Below are 18,174 nucleotides of genomic sequence, written 5' to 3' on the forward strand. Positions count from 1 at the left end.
CTGAACATGATGACATTATGAAATGACTGGAGTCTGGTGTGCTATTGCTTGGTTGGAAAGAAAACCTGCAGCCACTCGGCCCTTTCTGGAACCAGTTTGACACCCCTGGTAAAGAGCATATTGACAGACGAAAGTTTTTTTTCTTTTACAATCTTGTCATATTTACTGCTCAAAGTTGGTTCCTCTGTCAGCTAAAGGCATATTTTAGCCTTTATACTCCAAATAATGACTAATCAATTAGCAAATTAGTTGACAATTATTGCAATATTCAATTAATTACAACTAATCCCATTAATCGTTTCAGCCCTTTTTGTAGCAATAATGTAGATTAAACATTTATTTCTATTCTATATGTTACAGAACCAACATTTTTAGTATATCTGCTTGTTCATTTGTTGGATAGACAGCCTGCATTTGCCTGCTTAACAGATGAAGCTTGCCAGTAGCTTTAAAGTACCGTTACATTAAGTGTGACAGTCAAAGTGAAGTCAGTTCCAGTGAGAAAAGTCTAAAATGTTATTATGAGTGTCTGATATAAATACAACTATTTTACAACTTGACATCAGTTTGCATCTAAGTTTGAGGTTTATATTTTGAAAGGCACAACTAAAGAGTTAACCTGAACATGAAAGAATCGCCTGCTTTTTTTAAAGTGTTTGTGAGGTATGTACCAATTTAAGGTAAGCCATAAATAAAAATGTTATGAAAAACATAAGAATGTGATGTAAGTTGCATGGTGTTCTCATGCTAATAAGCTTTTCTTCCGATGTAACAATGCTCATCCTAACAGAGCACTAATTTCTGTCATTTTAGCAAACCACGAAACATCTGTCAGGAAAAAAAAAAGTGTGATATTTGTCCCTTATTGTAATTCGATTTTAAATGCAGTCTCTCCAGTAGTGGATTCTTCATTACTGAGTGGCCTTTATTTACAAGACAATGTAGAAAATGAACTAAATGGACCTTAGCCTCATCATAACGCAACAACCAAATAGTTTCTACAGATTCACTTCACAACAGAGCATGGGAGGAGATCCTTCTTGGATACAAGAAAAAAAAAATATCCACAACACTTTAAAGAAACCCTTATAGTAGGGCTACAGAAAAAAAATTTAAATTTAAAAATTTAGTTTCACTTTGAGATTAATAACGCATTTTTGATTTGAACTAAAGTAACTAAGGATGAGGACAATCTTTACATTTTACAAGTGCAGTTTCTTTTGTTTTGGGGTTGGTTTAAAAACAAAATGACAGACTCCATTCAGAAGCCTTTAAGAAATTAAAGTTTTCATGACAAATGTATAAATCCACTTGACCAGACAAACCTTGAGTCATTTAGAAATTGTACCCAAGGAGAAAGCAGTTACCACTTGAGTTTCATTTGCATCTGATGGGATTTTTTTCCCAGTCACACTGACCCCATAAAGACTCCCACTGTTGGGATCCTGAGGCTTGCCCACCAGAGGGCGCCAAGGATCCTCTTCTGTTTTTATTTTGTTTTCTGTTAGGACTGGGGTTACTGTTGGGATCTGGAGATCTACCATCTGTCTCCAGCAGAGAGCGCTGTGGGTCTCCTGGGCTGGAGCTTCCAGCACACCTGAAGCTCATCAGCCCATCAGGAGACCTTCCTTCATAAGCAGCAGTCAGAGAGAAACTGAATTCTAACCTGCCTCTGTTTTCTTTGCTCACAGAAAGCCTGACTGAAGTCTGAAGCTCTGGATGAGCTTTACCTGGAAACCTACCTGCCTGCCTGCCCAAGGAAGCCAAACCTGAAGGTCTTAGTCTGGATTCCTCCTTCAGCTCTCAGGGGAGAGCTAGGAAGTTAAACCTGAAGATCTCAAGTCTGGATTCCTCCTTCAGCTCTCAGGGTAAAGCTAGGAAAAAGACCCACGTCTGAAGCTCACCAGCCAGAAGCTAGACGCTGCTGCTGCTGCTGAGCTCTCTGTTACTTCCACAATCTCTGGACTCAACCGGTTCCCCACCTCTAGGATCTGTCTGAACCTCTTTAAGGTACATTTAGAAATTACCCACTCATCATTCCATCTAACTGCCTGGCTAACCAAACTCTCATCCCCTCAGATATCTGTGAAACCTGTCCCGGACCTGTACCAGCACCTGTCCATATTACTCTGTGTGTTTCCCCTAAAATAAACATTGTTAACTTTTCTCAGTCTCCAGCCTGGTGTTCTGCATGTGGGTTAACTCCATTAGCCAATCATGACACCCACTTCATAGAGGGTAACCAACTTTCCTGATTTGTATCGGACTGTGCCACAGTTTTTTGCGTATGTCCCAGCGTCCAATAAGTTGAAACAATGTCCTGCATTTAACTGGGTCAGAATTAGAAAAATAAAGAATATATAAATGTCAGCTGTCAAACTAAACACAAGGTACCACATCATAACCAACCTGCAAACATTTCTATCAAAATAAAACAGAAAAGGTAAAATATAATACATATAAAATATATTGGAAACTACAGTTAAAAAAATGCAGCCACACCAAAGACCGTGGAACAGTTTATAGCTTAGTGTGGCCACTTAAAGGTTGATTCTCAGAGATCCTTTGGTAAAGTTTTCCAAACTTAGTTTTAGATTTAATCTAAGACAGGGACCCTTGTTCCCCATTTTCACTGTTTTCTGTACTCCTAAGGTTGTACCATGGATAAATTACACCCGTTTGAGTGTTTCCAGACAAACCTATGTAGGGGCAAATCTGGCTGGTTTACGTTGAGATTCAAAGAATCTTATTTGTATTTTCACCAGAGGTGGATACGTTTTTTTCTTAGTCATAGTTTCTCTTCCTGTCAGATTCATAACCATGCCAAAGTGCTGCATAGGTCAGACCAGAGAAGACTAGGGGTCTCAGACTGAGCAACAAAACCACAGTTAGGTGGCAATTGTGTGCGATCTACCAGCATCATGCAATTTAATGATATATTTGCTTCGACTTTATAACATATGATTTTGAGTTGGATCAGATGCTAAAATCATGTCCTGTGTGCTCTGGTCTTCACAGTGTATGGTTCTCAAATGTAAAATCACCAAAATAAAGCTGTCATTTGGGATTTCTTTAAGGTCACATTCAGCCTGTGAAAAATTACAAAAAATTCTGTCAAAACTGAAATGCGTTTGACTGGCTTGAAAACAAAAAAAAATTGTTTCTTACAAAGGAAAGGGTATTTGAATACAGGCACTCTCATCTCTGTGTGTGTGGTGCAAAGTTTCGATATCACAAGCTGGGAGGAAATCCCCCGAGTACAAAGTGAGGATATTCATCTTGCCGTCTCATTATACGAGGCAGGCACCACCCCATGCCTCTTAGCAAACGTGTGTATCCTTGTACCATGATAAAGTATTATGAAAACTGTCATAAAATTCCCGAGGGAAGAAGAGGGAGATTTCTCTGAACAAATGGAGTTCTGTTTTGGTCTCAGGAGATAAAGGGTTCTCCCTTCGCACCACTGCAGCATCAATAGAGTGCACTCCAAAGCCTCAACCTTTAGATTTCTTTGCAGAAAGCATATAAATCCTAGGAAGGTTCTCTTTACTTAAAACATCTTTTGTTTTTGTTTTCTTTTAACTCCAACCAGCAGATCTTAACCATGAATCAGTAGACCAAATATGTGTTGTCTGCGTGTAGCAATCACTTCCTGTTGTCTGCAAAAAAAAACGTCCATCTTCAAGCTAAACCCTCATCTACAATAAGATCAAAACAGCTGTAGAAAGGAAGAAACTGTAACTGTGTCGTCCTTCAGTGAAACCATCTAAACCACTTCTTAAAGAAAAACGAAGAAAAGACAAATCATTTTTAGAAAACGCCAACGTTGTCATTACTTCTCCGTCATGCTGACCGCCAAACCCTCTCTAAACCAAGAGTGAGAATCTTTCCATAAACTTTTACACACTTTGAGCCACTATTCAGATTAAATCCAGGCAAGGAGCAGTTAAGTTTACATTTCATAAAGATAAAAGAATTTTGTGTTTATTTCGAAGGGGGGAAAAAGGGACCTGAAAGTATGATATCTGCAAGTTTTATACATTTCAAAACAAGCTATTTTAGCAAAGCCTATGAAGCAAATAATTGACACTATTTGAATTTACTTATAATTAGTTATAATAATTTTATTTCAGATAATTACAGATTTGATATATTATACACCCTAAATATGAAACAATAAAATAAAGTTCAAGAACTAGAGGCGGATCAATCAGGTGTAACCCATTGATGGTTTCTGGTTTTTACTAGACTCTGGTTTCCAAAAGTTGTGGTTTTCTTTTTTTTTATAAAGATTTATATATATTATAGAATAATAACACTTGTAGTGGTAGCTTGTAATTTTCACAAAATTGAGGAATTAGAGGAATGCCATAATGCATGTCGATGAGGTTCATTAGTTGTATTCATCTGACAGAGAGCACATGCTGTTGAACAAGTTTATCAGTTCTACCTGCTTACCAAGCATCACAGTCAATCAAGGACAAATGGTCCAAATTGATTTGATTGTTGCACCTAGGTAGCACACATTAAAAGTCACTGGAATATTAACCTTAGAGCAAGTAGGGCAACTGGTTCCCCTATTTTTAAAAAGTGGGAGAGCAAACTCAAGATTTTGAATCTTCTCCACGATTTAGAAAAACTTCTGTTATTTTTCTCAAAAATAGCTAAAAGAACCAAAAGAATAAATCTCATTCCTACCGTTCTTCCTTTAATTTGCCTCAGGCCATTTCTCCCAGAGCACCACGGTGTGATGAAACTAAAGTAACTTCCTCTAAATACGATCTGTGTATATCTGTGGATATCCAAGCAAGGAAGAGTAAAGGAACCTTAATGTGAACCGACTTAAAGGGTTTTAACAACGGCTCATTTCTCTTTGTGTCTCCCTCACCAGCTTTATTCTAGTCTAGAAAACTACTCATGGTGCCGGTAAGATGCAATCCCGTTACAAGAATCTCCCTGATAGATCAGTGCTTCCTAGATCATCCTAACTGCAAACTGCTAAAATAAACCAAAGTAGTCAAAGTCTTAAAAGGCAAGGGGAAGTAGGAGTGAGCAGTGGGGTGTGGGTGTGGTCAGAACAGTGACCAGAGTGGTTGGTACGATGGATCTTATATCACGATTTAGAAAAATTTCTGTTATTTTTCTCAAAAATAGCTAAAAATACAAAAAGAATAAATCTCAACCCTAACGTTTTTCCTTTAATTTGCCTCAGTCCATTTCTCTCAGAACACCACGGTGTGATGAAACTAAAGTAACTTCCTCTAAATACGATCTGTGTATATCTGTAGATATCCAAGCAAGGAAGAGTAAAGGATCCTTAATGTGAACCGACTTAAAGGGTTTTAACAACGGCTCATTTCTCTTTGTGTCTCCCTCACCAGCTTTATTCTAGTCTAGAAAACTACTCATGGTGCCGGTAAGATGCAATCCCGTTAGAAGAATCTCCCTGATAGATCAGTGCTTCCTAGATCATCCTAACTGCAAACTGCTAAAATAAACCAAAGTAGTCAAAGTCTTAAAAGGCAAGGGAAAGTGGGAGTGAGCAGTGGGGAGTGGGTGTGGTCAGAACAGTGACCAGAGTGGTTGGTACGATGGATCTTATATAGGTGGAGGATTGTTTTTGTCACCAGACATTGAGAGAGGCATTCAGGACCCCAGTCAGCCAGATCCTTATCAACTCAGGTTGTTGGTTTACGGCGTTGACTCAGCGGATGATGGGAAGACTCACTGTACGGATGTATGTGTGAGTAAGAAGCTTTTACGCCCACACGTAGGGCCTCGGTAACATAGGGATGAACAATCATGCAGAGTCTGAATCAACGGGGAAATTCAACTGCAGCAGCCACTGTTCAACCCTTAGAGAGCAGAAAGACGACTATTTCAAGACAAATGTTGCAAATGAAAAAACTTGACATGACAATGTCAAGAGTTGCAGAGCAACAGTTAATTAGCTTAGTAAATATTTTTTATATCCAAAATAAGTTGGTTTTGGGCTGTGTTACACTTTAAATGGACTTTTGTGCTCAAGGAGAAGTGGGCTCATCCATGCTCTCGCACACGTATTTTTGTTTTTTAAAGTGGAGAGGGCGGGTCCATGAAAATCCTCCACAATACCTTTAACAAGTGTGAAATCTGAGGGCGTAGTGGTTAGAGCGCACGACCCATGTACGGAGGTCTTAGTCCTGGACGCGGCTGACCCGGGTTCGAATCCGACCTGTGGTCCTTTGCCACATGTCTCTCCCCTTCTCTCATACCCCCTTTCCTGTCAGCCTACTGTCAGAAAAACAGGCCACTAGTGCCGTAAAAACTATAAAAAAAAAAAAAAGGGGTTAGGGTTAGCGGGCACACAGCTCCATGCATTAGAGTAGTAATACACAACAGTTACAGTGAAGTCCTGCGATAATAGACTCCGGACAAGCAAGCCTACAAAGTCATGAAAATGAACCCTAGTAGGGAAACATCTACATGCTTGTGGTTAGTGCAGAGGAAAAATCAGAATAAAATCACAACTGTGGTTATAAAAAAAAAAAAAGGTTTCAACTAAATTGAAAAAAATTAGATAGTTTAAGTTATTAGCTTTCCATACAGGAAATGAAAAGATAAAGGGAAGCAACAGCTTTAAACTATATATTTAACAATTTATTTTTGCCCTGGTTAAATCATGTAAAATACCATCAAACTATAATTATATAGACCGGGCTCTGCAACCTTCTCCAGAACCACATGTGGCTCTTTGGACTTCTACAATGGCTACTATCTTTTGCATAAGAATTTATCATCTTTACACTTTTTCCATTCTTCATGGAATAATTGGATTGATTTTCCACAAGAGAATCACTTTAAAACATCATACTTTTGATACATTTCTCTTCATTTGATTGCAAACTTTATTATTTTCCACAAATATAAACATCCTACAGCAACAAATTTATCCGTTCAATTTTTGCAGGTTTTAATTTTTTTTTAAACCTAAACCAATAAAAATTATTTTGTTCATCAAGAAATAAAAACATATTAGATATTTAAAAATATATTTATTAGTTAAGCTTTTTCCTAAGGGTCAGTTGCTCTAGACTAATACTATTCAGCTGAAATGGCTGTAAGGAAAAATAAGGCTGCAGACCACGGGGTTAGAGCTTTGGGGTGTTATTTTTAAAAACAGGATTAATATTCTTTTCGGAATCAAATTAGGAGATGTTAGTGACAGCCCTGGACTAAATCAACTTTATACTAACACTAAAGAGAGAAAAAACACACGACGGCAGGTCATACAAGAGAAACAGTACAGGATCTTAAAACAAAAAAGACAAAAAAAACCTTGAAAGTTCTCGCTGAGCCTGATGATTCACTGTTAAACATGGAAAGCCTTTTCATCGCCGTCACGCCTCATAGAGTAAAAAAAACAGTGAAATTGAACAACTTGCAAGTATTTCCCCACTTGGATTTAAACTCTGACAGCAGCCAAAGAAACAACTGGTTTAAGTGTTGAATTTAATCAGTACATAATTTCAAAATTTTATTTTTCTCTGTATTAAAAAAAAAAGCAATTAACCAGTGAAAACAGTTGCTGGCACATTTAGAAAAAAATACTTAATGAGCTCCAAATATTATAATTCTTTTCTGTTTTTCTCTCATGTTGCATAGAATAAACAGAGAAGGCTGTTGAGAAAAAAAATGAATCGAGAAAGAAATAATTTTGACATTTAATTTCAGCTTTAACCAACCTGAGTTATTGATGCATGATAATATTAGACGTTCTTTCTTGGAAATGCTGACAATCTTGCATCATTAGCAAAGGTGTAAATGTTTGACAGACGGCATCAGCTGATAAATGTATAAAGATTAAGTGCAAAAGCTTTTAAATTAGCAGTCTTACTGCAAAACTTATCAGGATTCTGTTTCATTAAAACTACAAAGTTCAAAGTAAAGTTAAAACTAGTGCTGAAATTAACACCTATTGTCCATGAATGTGCAGGTAAGCTTCTAGAGCAGAGGAATATAGCCGTGTGTTAGGTCATTACTCAGTGAGTGTGCTGTTAATGCTGGGAGCCACCATGTGTATTTGGTTGAAAGGTGCATATTATGTCCATAAACCTTATCTCTCACCTATTATCTTACGTCTCTGCAGCTGAATAAACAATTTCAATAAAAAGATTTTACAGCCTATTTTTCTAGATCATTTTCTTGACTCAAAAGGGTGAAGCAAGATCCTTGCTTCAATGTGACCTTTTTCCCATCACAAAAATAATGCAGCAAAAAAACATGATGAGCGCAGAGGCAGGATTATGAGAGGGAATGCGTCCCGTGGCCCCTGGCTCCTCAGCGGAGGCCTGGGTCAGAGCAGAAAGCTGCAGTGGTAATTACTGAGGGACTGATTGCTGACAGGACCTTCCAACAGCCTGTGGTTAACTGGATGGAAGCGAATGGGGGGGGAGGATGTACGAGCCTAACAGATGCTCCACTCAGGACAGTTTAAGGGCAGTTTTTTTTTTTTTTCCTCAAAGTTGCAAAGACAATAAAAAAAACAGCTTACTTCCCTTAGGTTTTTGACACTCTGGAGGCAGGATGGAGAGACGTTCAAGATGAACTGCAAATTAGTACTCATTCTTTTTATGAAGACCTTTTTTTATTTCCAAATGGGTAAAAAACTTAAACTAACATATGTTACAGCGCAGAGAGAAAGAAAGTCATTCTTGAAGGTGAAGCTGAAAGATAAACAACATAAACTGACTTGAACTCGTTTCTCTGACTGAGTGGGAGGAATGTGTGATTGTGGCAAGCACTGCTTGGCCACAACTGGTACTGTACACCGGTTCCCAACTGGATTATGCCAGTTTCGTGCTCAGGGTGGTCATTTAGGAGCACTTGGGATCGTTCATCATGACCATATGGATGCTCCAACCCTGTGTTTAAGCCATCTCATTCTTACCATCCACGAGTGGGGTTGATTTAGCAAAGGCTGTATTTACTCTTGACAGAATGGTCTGTGCCATGGATATATAGCAACATTAGCTGCTGTTGTTGCAACCTCCAACTTGGATGTAGTTAGAAGAAAATTATTTTATTTTAAAAAGGTGCAATCAGCTTATGACAACATTTCTTAATGAGATTTGAACAATGGAGGAACATGTTTTGTTCTGTGTCATCATTGTATACCAAAACAGCAGCAACAGCAACTGAGAATCAAGCTGTGCACTGGCATAGAGATCAGTAGAATCTGCACTTTGGCAGATTTTACAAAAGAAAACTATCAACATTGAGGTTCTAAAAGGTACTTTGTTCAAAGTAAAATTACATTTACCATATTCAGGTACTTAGCTAAATCACAAAGGCTTTATCGTCTGTTCTTGTAAAGAGGGATTGTCTTCGAGTCAATGAGTCGATGCAATCGGCTGGTTTTCCTTAGAAAACTTTCTGTTCACTGTATGATCTAATTGAAATGTCTCTATAAAGTGCCTTGAGATTATATGTGTTGTGAATTGATGCAATATAAATAAACTGAATTGAACTGAAGAGAAATTTGCAGGGCACTTTTTTCAGCCTGCTGACCAGCAGTGCATAGCAACTGGCAAGGGAACGGCCCTTAAATTGGATTTAGCTTTGGTCCCTCTGCATTCTCTGGTATCTCATTAAATAGATTTTTATCCAGAGGAAGCATACGATGAAGGTTCTACGAAATGTGACCTTTTCACATTACTACTCCAACTCATAAATTAGCACAAAACATTCAAGCTAGAGCCCCGGTAATTGTATAACAAAACGTGAACCAAGAGCGTCACTGACCTCTGACGGTTTCTTGTGCTGAAGACGGACCCATGTGCTGCTGGTGCCGGTATTCTTGGAGGACCTTGACCATGACGTCACTTGACCTGGAAGAGAAAACACTATGGACTTACAGATGCTCTTAAAAAAGCCTCTTTTATTCTTTTATTCTCAGCATTTTTTGTTTTATTTTAAACATTTTGGGTTTTTTTGCAGTCAAGTCCTTGCCTGAAGGGCCTTTACTTGCATAAATAGTCTGGCATCTGATGGGCATCTCTCAAACAATAATAGTTTAATAAGTTCAGGAGCAGCGATCATTTAAGCAGCAGAGAATCTGAACAACAATCGTTATCAAATTACCTTGAAAGAAATGTTCAGGAGGGTCTCTTTTTTTTCTTAATAAATTTAATTAAAAAAATAAACATGACAGCTGCCATCCAACAACCTCAGTTTGTGTCCACTGCCTGCACTAAGAATCAAGCTTAAGTGAGGCAAACTAATGACTATCCTCTAGGAGGTTAATTAGGTGGCGACACTATAAATAACATCTGGTTAAAGTGTTCAGTCTGCTATGGTCCATTACAAGCTTAATAAACATCTTAATTGTAATTAAGCAAACACTGGAACCAATAGGCTCCTCATCTACATCCAACAGCCCCATAAAGGCATTTCTATGCATTACTTGTTTCAGGAAAAAAAACTAAAGCTTAGTTTTGATATTTTCTCTAAGTGTACCTAATGAAAAGAAACCTTATTTCAATTTAAAAGAGGAGTTAAGATCCATGAGAATAAATTTAGTTTAATGTTTCACATCCACTTCTGAGTGTGCATGCCTCCCACTCAACATATTTCCCGCCATCACCACAGCAGTGTCGCCACCATGCTGACTTCACTCCTCAGCATCTAGCAGAGCTCAGGGAAAAGCTGCTGGCATATTTGACTTCAGAATTGACTAATTTCTTCTTCTACACAGAGACAACACAGATACAGCATAATCAGGGAAGAACTTTTCACGTATTTAACATGTTTCCTAAAGTGGATGCAGATTCAACCACAAATTCATCACCGCCACACAGTAACATCTCTGGGAACTTTTAGTTTGAATGTAGATTACTACAAACTCTTAAATGTGTTATTCTGCAATTGTCATAAAGGAAAGTTGATATGAACATTTGAGCAAACATCCGATATTAATATTCGGGTTATGGTCACAATCCATGATTGACTCATTTAATACCTCTTCCTTCCCACTCAACTGTGTGGGATAAAACAAAGGGGGGAAAAAACACACATAGGTGACACTGCATCCCTAATAAGATAAACACCCTACAATCATTCTGCGCATTAGCATGACAGCCACATGTCCCCTGAAAACACATCAACAAATAGCAAAAATACTTCAAATAAGCATTGGTTGATCTGGTCTAAGTATATCTTAATCTCTTACTGGCAGTTTTACTTTATTCAGATAAATAGGATTCACTATGATTAAAGGTAGGGATGTTACCAAGAAGGCAGAATGCTGCAACTGAGTCAAAATGTTTAAAAAACATTATTTTGAGGCTGTGCAACCAAAAGAAAAGCCTGTTTTGTTTTTATTTTTTTTATATATATATTTTTTTTTTGTATCATTATATTTCTTTCCCTAAAAGATGTTTGGATTTCAGCCATGTGAAAAAGTCCAATCAGCGCACCCTAGAGCTGGTCCATTAATTGATTAAATAGCTCCAGGTGTTACTCAATAAGAGTTTGTTTTTAAAAGAAATGTGTGTCGTCATTTTTAATTATAAAACTTAAGGGGAAAGAAATTAATAAAAAATAATACACAAGAAGAAGAAAAGGAAGGAAGGAAGGAAGGAAGGAAGGAAGGAAGGAAGGAAGGAAGGAAGGAAGGAAGGAAGGAAGGAAGGAAGGAAGGAAGGAAGGAAGGAAGGAAGGAAGGAAGGAAGGAAGGAAGGAAGGAAAATCAATTCTTATCAATTCTTTCATAGCTGTCAGACACAATACTTATTGTTTGCCCTTGCAAGTAAAAAAAGCTGCCTAAAAGGTCCATTTATTAGTCTCCTGGACATTAGGATCACACTCACACAACAGCCTTTTACAGGTCTGGTGCAGGATACATCTACAGGGCTAACATATGGCAGCTGCATGTCTATGTCATCGTGACCAGATAGCCAAACATGCAGACGAAGTCGACCATCGCGGCTGTGTGTTAATTAAAAGCCACATTTAGAGGCCCAGCAGCCAAAATTATCATGGGTATCCTTCAATTATAAACCTGATAACCTCTGCTGAACAGTCACAGCTGCAATCCGGGCTGCAGAGGTCAGGAGACGCTGAGAGTTAAAAAGCAAGAAGAAATAGTTTTACACACAGGCTGAGGTAGCTAGGCCTGCAAACACAGCCTATTAAACTTGCTGTAAAATAGGCTACACACAGATGTGAGGTCAGGTCAGTCTAAGGTGTAAACAGCTCCAGTAACTCCATTACCATAATTAGTTTGATTATACATTCTAACCCAACATTTTACTCGTCAAAATACAGAATTCTTAGTCTTAACTACTGCAAAGTAAACCTATAATCTTATTTTGTAAATTTCACCATTTCTCCAAATGCTTATTTGACTTTGGGTTGAAAACCAGAATTCAACCAACAAACACTGATGATAAAGCATAATTCCCACATTAGAAAGAGTAAGGTTATCATATACTACAGAAAACTGCCATAAGGCCACAGAGTTAACTTGTGTATTTCTACATGAGGCTGCAAAACATTTTGGGTTGAGCTTTAAAAAGAAAAAGCATAGTGCAAAACGTGCTTAAACTGTCTAAATTTAATTGATTTCTTTGCTTATTAATGACATGTTGAAAGAGCTTCAGACCCAATTTAGAGAACAACTTTAAACAACACCTGGATATAGATGTTGCTTGAATAATCACTGTATTTTAAGAACATGATCAATTAAAAGAACAGCTTAGACAGCCTATGATCCTTCCTTCAGCCAGACGTTGCAAACAAAGACATACTTTTTCCTTTGACCCCAAAGTAAAAAATCTCTGTAAAGTAAAATAAGAATCAAAAACATAATAAGTCATTGTTTAGAATGATGGTTTGATAAATAAAGGAATATTTTTTTTTTATTGTAAGTACCATTTTAACTTGCATCAGTATATTGTAAACATAAATATGATGACTAAAATATTCTTCAGATTTTCATTTAAAGAGCAGAAACAATGTATATGCACGAAAAGGGCTTAGCTCATATTGGCAAATAGAAGTAACAATATTCCTTTTTTAAATGCTGTATATCTTTCTTTGTGAACACCTAATGGACATAAATTTAGATGATTTTTAACCTTTCATCCTGACGCTACTATTGGTTGGACCATTTTGTAATTTGCTCATATCTGCCCCTGTTCTTTAAGTCACAAAATCAAAGAGCAACAATTTACTAAAATCTTTTCTACCTCGTTTATATATGGATGCAGTGTTGGAAAATATATCACACCGGGCAGTGGTTCCCAAACCTTTCAAGAAAGTGTTTAGCTCATATTTGGCAGCTTGGTTGGAGTTTCTTAAAATGACAGGATCTTCACTAATACTATGCCACCATACACCCACCTTTAACAACAAATCTATTATAAGCCTATCCGAATGAAACAGGAAAGGAATAAAATTAAAAAATAAATCTTGGGAGATTTATTCGAATGAAATAATTTTATCCAATTTTGGAGCTTAATTTTAACAATATGGGATTTCAGAATAAAATTTTCTAGAATATCAAAAGATTAGGCCTATATTAAAGATTTCAGAATAATGAAGCAGGTCTACAAATGCAACAAAATGAATGAGGATTTATTAAGCCATATTCCTCCAAAATGACTGTCTAAAATATATAGGAGTTTATCCAAAATAGATTACTCTAAATCACTTCTCACTGAAAAATGGGAAACTTGATTTATCAGTTAGGCTTGATCAAATAGTTTAGTCTAAAATATGTATGAGAACATTTAACATGACTAGAAATCCTAATTTGCAACCAATTCATTGCAAAATCCTTCAATGAGTGTTTAAGATGGGTTCTGCACAGTTTGATCTCTGCTTGCAATTTGCAAGTAATGCACCAGATCACTATGTATACCCACTAATGGTCATGGACGTGGTAGTGGGTTGAAAAATAGACCTGACTACCCAGGGCACACGTAGGAAGGGGGCCCATGAAATCCCTGTTATTTTTTTATGTTTTCATTTAGAATTATTTGTGCCCTCCAATTAATTGCCTTCATAATTAATTTAAAATATATTTTGACAAAATCAACAGAGAGCGAACTTTATGTCCACTGAACCCATTCTCTAGGCCCCATCTTGGGAGCGTAAGTGGTTGAGTCCATCTGACAATCGTTGACAAGTGCAATGTCAGTGAGCCCAGTTTTAATGACCTGGGGTTTTAGACATCATGCTCCCCAAAAAGCATAAATCAGGGCTTTAAAAGAAGAAGAAGAGAGAAAATGGAAGAAAGCAGAAAGAGGGAGGCAGCTGTTGACTGCTTCCTTTTCCAAAGGTGAACAGAGTTAGCTTTTCAAATGCAAAGTCCAAATAAAGCTCTCTCCAGATCTTTGTTTTCCATCTCTGATGAGTCCCCTCACCTGCTCTATCACAATACCACACACATAGGATATTGCGGAAGAGATCCCCACCAGGGTGGCATCTCCCATGCTGGTGGTCTAGCCTATGCCCCAAAACACTTGAGTCAACCTAGGCCTCCTGGCCCCTCAGGGGTCCCCCACTAGGGTGTGGTGGTGTGCTCCCCAGGCCTCAGATCCCCGGCTTTCATCTGGGTCCACCTTAGTCGAGCCCCTAAGAATCTGGGTTCCTTTGGGTTTTGGCCCCTCAGGGGTCGGGTACACTTGTCTACTGTTCTGTGATGGGTACTGCCATCCCTATGTATGCCCTCCTTGTGTCCCAGTGATCTGGGGAGCCTTTGGACATCTGGGATTGCTGTTGCCTCTTTAGCGGTCCTGTGGCCTGTAGGGCGAGTCTAGGGCCACCCACACCTGCTATTAAGCGTATTTTCCTTCTGATGAGGCTTTTGCCCATATATATAAACCACGAGAGTTTGGTTCCAGGTGTTTGAGGACACACCAATACCAAATACTAGGCTACAGATATATATACCAGCCTGAATAATATTGTGTAATCACCACACACATAGATATCTAAGGGATACCCGCTGCTCTTGAAGCTTTTTGATGTCTACGTTGGTTGTCTGTTGTCTTCTTTTTGCGGTTATGTTCTCCGTTTTCTGTCCCTCTTGTCTCATACAAGTGTGAAGCAGACATCTAGGTGCTACCCTATTATCTTCTGTGTTATTTTTGCTGTTTTGTTTCTCTTCTTTCATGGGCTCTCATTATCTCTTCCAATAGTTCTTATCCGCTCTTTCTTTCTTTTGTTTTTGTTGGTATATAGATATTAAATGCCAGCTGAATACAGTCATATGTGCTATTGCTGCTAACAAAACTAAATAAATGCCAGGGGTTCATATAATTGTGCAATGGAGGAATAAACCCTGAAGCATTTCACTGAAATCATGTTTCTAATAACTCTACCCCGTCAGCACAGGAGCTCACTTTTCTTCACACTTCTAGGTTTCCCCAGATAGCAACATCTCCACATTTCAATTTGCCCCAGCTCTTTCTTCAACTTACTGTCAGTGGTGTCAGAGTCATTGCTGCTTGTGGAGTATTTCCTCCTCTTCTTTTCACTCTCCATCTGTCATGGGTGAGGGAGGCAGGGGGTGGGAGGGCACAGGCGAGAGAGTGAGAGAGAGAGAGAAGTTAGATGATGTTCACTATGAAAAAACAAAGTGTGAATGATTAGGCACCAATCTGTCAAAGTGAGCTGATCACCTTTAGATATTAATTCTCCAGGCTTTCAGGGAAGTTCATATGGATAGATATTCAGGTCCTAACAGACATTCGGTGTAAATTCATCTAGCCAAAATTTATGCTCGGAGCATTTTATTTAAAATACTTCCTTATTTGCTTTTAATAACGTAAAACAACCTAAGGATCCTAGCATAAAACAGCTGTTTTTCTGCCAACAGAACCATTTTTAAAAGCAGTTATGGGTTGAAGGTAACAGACACTCAAGAACACTTTAAAATATACATGATTTCACGTCCTTCGTAAAAGATGCGGGTGTAACTCCTCATCCTGCATGCCACCAAATGAAAGGAACTATTCTAAACTACGTCAAAGATACAACTCTGTTATATTGTCAGTCTGGTATATGCAGTCAGAATTTCAATATTATGTTTCGGACAGAAAATAAGAGACAAAATGGAGAGCCTGAAAATTTACTACAAAAACAGACAGATTTAATAACAATATCTGTAATGGCTTCAAGAAAAGCTTCATATCGTTCGGTTCTTGTAGTTCTAGTGTCAATTTTTTTCAGCAGTTTTACCGTTTACATTTTTCTTGTGCAGTTTTCTCAAAATATTTTTTAAGTGGTCAGAAATTTATGCTGGGAGTAGTTACTGCACTGAGTGATGCTACAAGGCTTTGGGACCGATGAGAACAATCTGGGTTTTTCTGAAACATGAAATGCATCCACCTTCCTCTAGTAATTTACTCCTCAGTTATGGGGTCAACATCTGAAGTAAATCACCCGTATATTTCCATACCAGTGCTACACGATTTGAAAACACATCATATTTAAGAGACCATTTTTTTAAGCTTTAATCATTAATAATAATTCTCAAACTCAAAAAACATTACATATGTTGGTTAAAACAAAACTGAAAGCCAAGAATTCAAAGAGGATGATAAAGATGATTTATTGCAAGAATCCATTTAGTATTATCAACTCAGTCAAATTAACAAAATCTCCCTTTTCCTTTCAACCAATTGGAGGTTCAGCAATTCATGCATCGCTGTACGGAATGCAGTTTGACTTCAGTTTGCACAAATAAGGGTATATATATATATATATTTTTTTTTTTTTTGCCATTTACCGTGATTCAGGAGTTAAATTTTTAGGGTGTAGAGGAGGTGAAAAGGCAATGACTGGAGGGAGCAATTAAGTCTAAAAGGTGTTTAGGTGCAACAAATACATATTAAAGTCACAATGTCAGGAAAGAAGGAAAACAAAAGAAGTCATAAAAATGATCAGCAATACATGGTGGAAAGTGTTGAACATTGCAATAAAATTTGCCAAACTTTGGCCGGTTTTGACTTTGAATAAGTAAGAGAGGATCTACAGATAAAATATTTTCTAAACAATTGTACTATTCTCTTTTATTAAACAAAATTATTGTCTAATAGGTAATCAATATTTTGGATATGCATACACTCCGACTCAGATATTATGGAGGTCCATATTTGGATTTACTACATGTTTGGTCTCTTAAAACTCCTTGCATAAGTTGAACCAAAATTCATTTCTGAATAGCTGAACAATACGCTGTTCCTCTTTATAAACTCATTCTACTTGGAATCTGAGATGAGTGAAAAAATGTGATAGAATCTAAAGCCTAAAAAAATTTTAATCTATGAAAAACATGGGAATCGACCAAACCACAATCAGCCTTTGCAGCCTATGGTTGTATTAAGCATTTGTTTGTACCACATTCTGCATAGTATAGCTGATACTCTATATTGTGTAATTTTGAGGAAAGCTCTGCAGGGCTCTGTTTTAGCTCTTCATGCCTCGCAGACTTTTTAAAGTATTTAGCCTATCTCTAACATCTAATTAAAATAATCTTAATGCAAAACATCTGAGTCAACCTGATATATTTTTAGTCTGATCAATTATTCAATTCTGTTATTGCAAATTAGATGTTTTACAACTTGGTTATCAGCGTCTAGCTGAGAATTTTAATAATTAACCATTATTTTCTTATTGGGCCAAAGAAACCATCTTGTTTCAATTCCCCCTTCTTATGCACTGGAGAAGTTTTTAAAAGCATGACTTTCATCCAGAGGAGTGGGGGTGACCAGACCTCAAACTTTAACTTTATGTCCTGATCTACAGACAGGCAGCCAAAATCGCACCAAACCTGCCATGATCAGCACCGACGTGGTCCTAACAAAAGAACACGGTCAAATTCAGCATCAATAAAGGCTCTCGGCCACATGTTTTACTTGCTGACCACTCTGACAATATTTAACATAACAAACTGTAAGAAAAGATAAGCTGGTGGTTATTGGTATCAAAAAGCTGGCTTTCCATCCATTTAAAACTAATGTGGAGAGGGGAGTTACTCGCCACAATCAGGAAGAAAATAGCACTGTCTAAAGAGATGGGATTTCCTGAAAAGTAACCAGTCAGAGGCTTTACTTTCTCAGGTTGGTTCAACCCTCAAAGCGACCAGAGTTGACATGAGAAACAGATCCACAACTGACAAGGAGA

General features: G+C 37.7%; 1 protein-coding gene across 1 annotated transcript in view; it reads right to left on the reverse strand.

Annotated features, from left to right (window-relative positions):
- The window catches only part of LOC119797957 (E3 ubiquitin-protein ligase Jade-2-like), a 149,949-nt gene that overhangs the window by 101,114 nt on the left and 30,661 nt on the right, over nucleotides 1-18,174 (reverse strand). Inside the window, exons 2-3 of the mRNA XM_038307247.1 lie at nucleotides 15,468-15,531; nucleotides 9,784-9,869 (exon numbers count right to left, since the gene is read on the reverse strand). Of these exons, the coding sequence (XP_038163175.1) occupies nucleotides 9,784-9,869; nucleotides 15,468-15,531 (150 nt within the window). The remainder of the gene's footprint in view (nucleotides 1-9,783; nucleotides 9,870-15,467; nucleotides 15,532-18,174) is intronic.

This window comes from Cyprinodon tularosa, unplaced genomic scaffold (genome assembly GCF_016077235.1).
Source record: "Cyprinodon tularosa strain WSP-4 unplaced genomic scaffold, ASM1607723v1 ctg605, whole genome shotgun sequence".
Classification (NCBI taxonomy): Eukaryota; Metazoa; Chordata; class Actinopteri; order Cyprinodontiformes; family Cyprinodontidae; genus Cyprinodon; species Cyprinodon tularosa.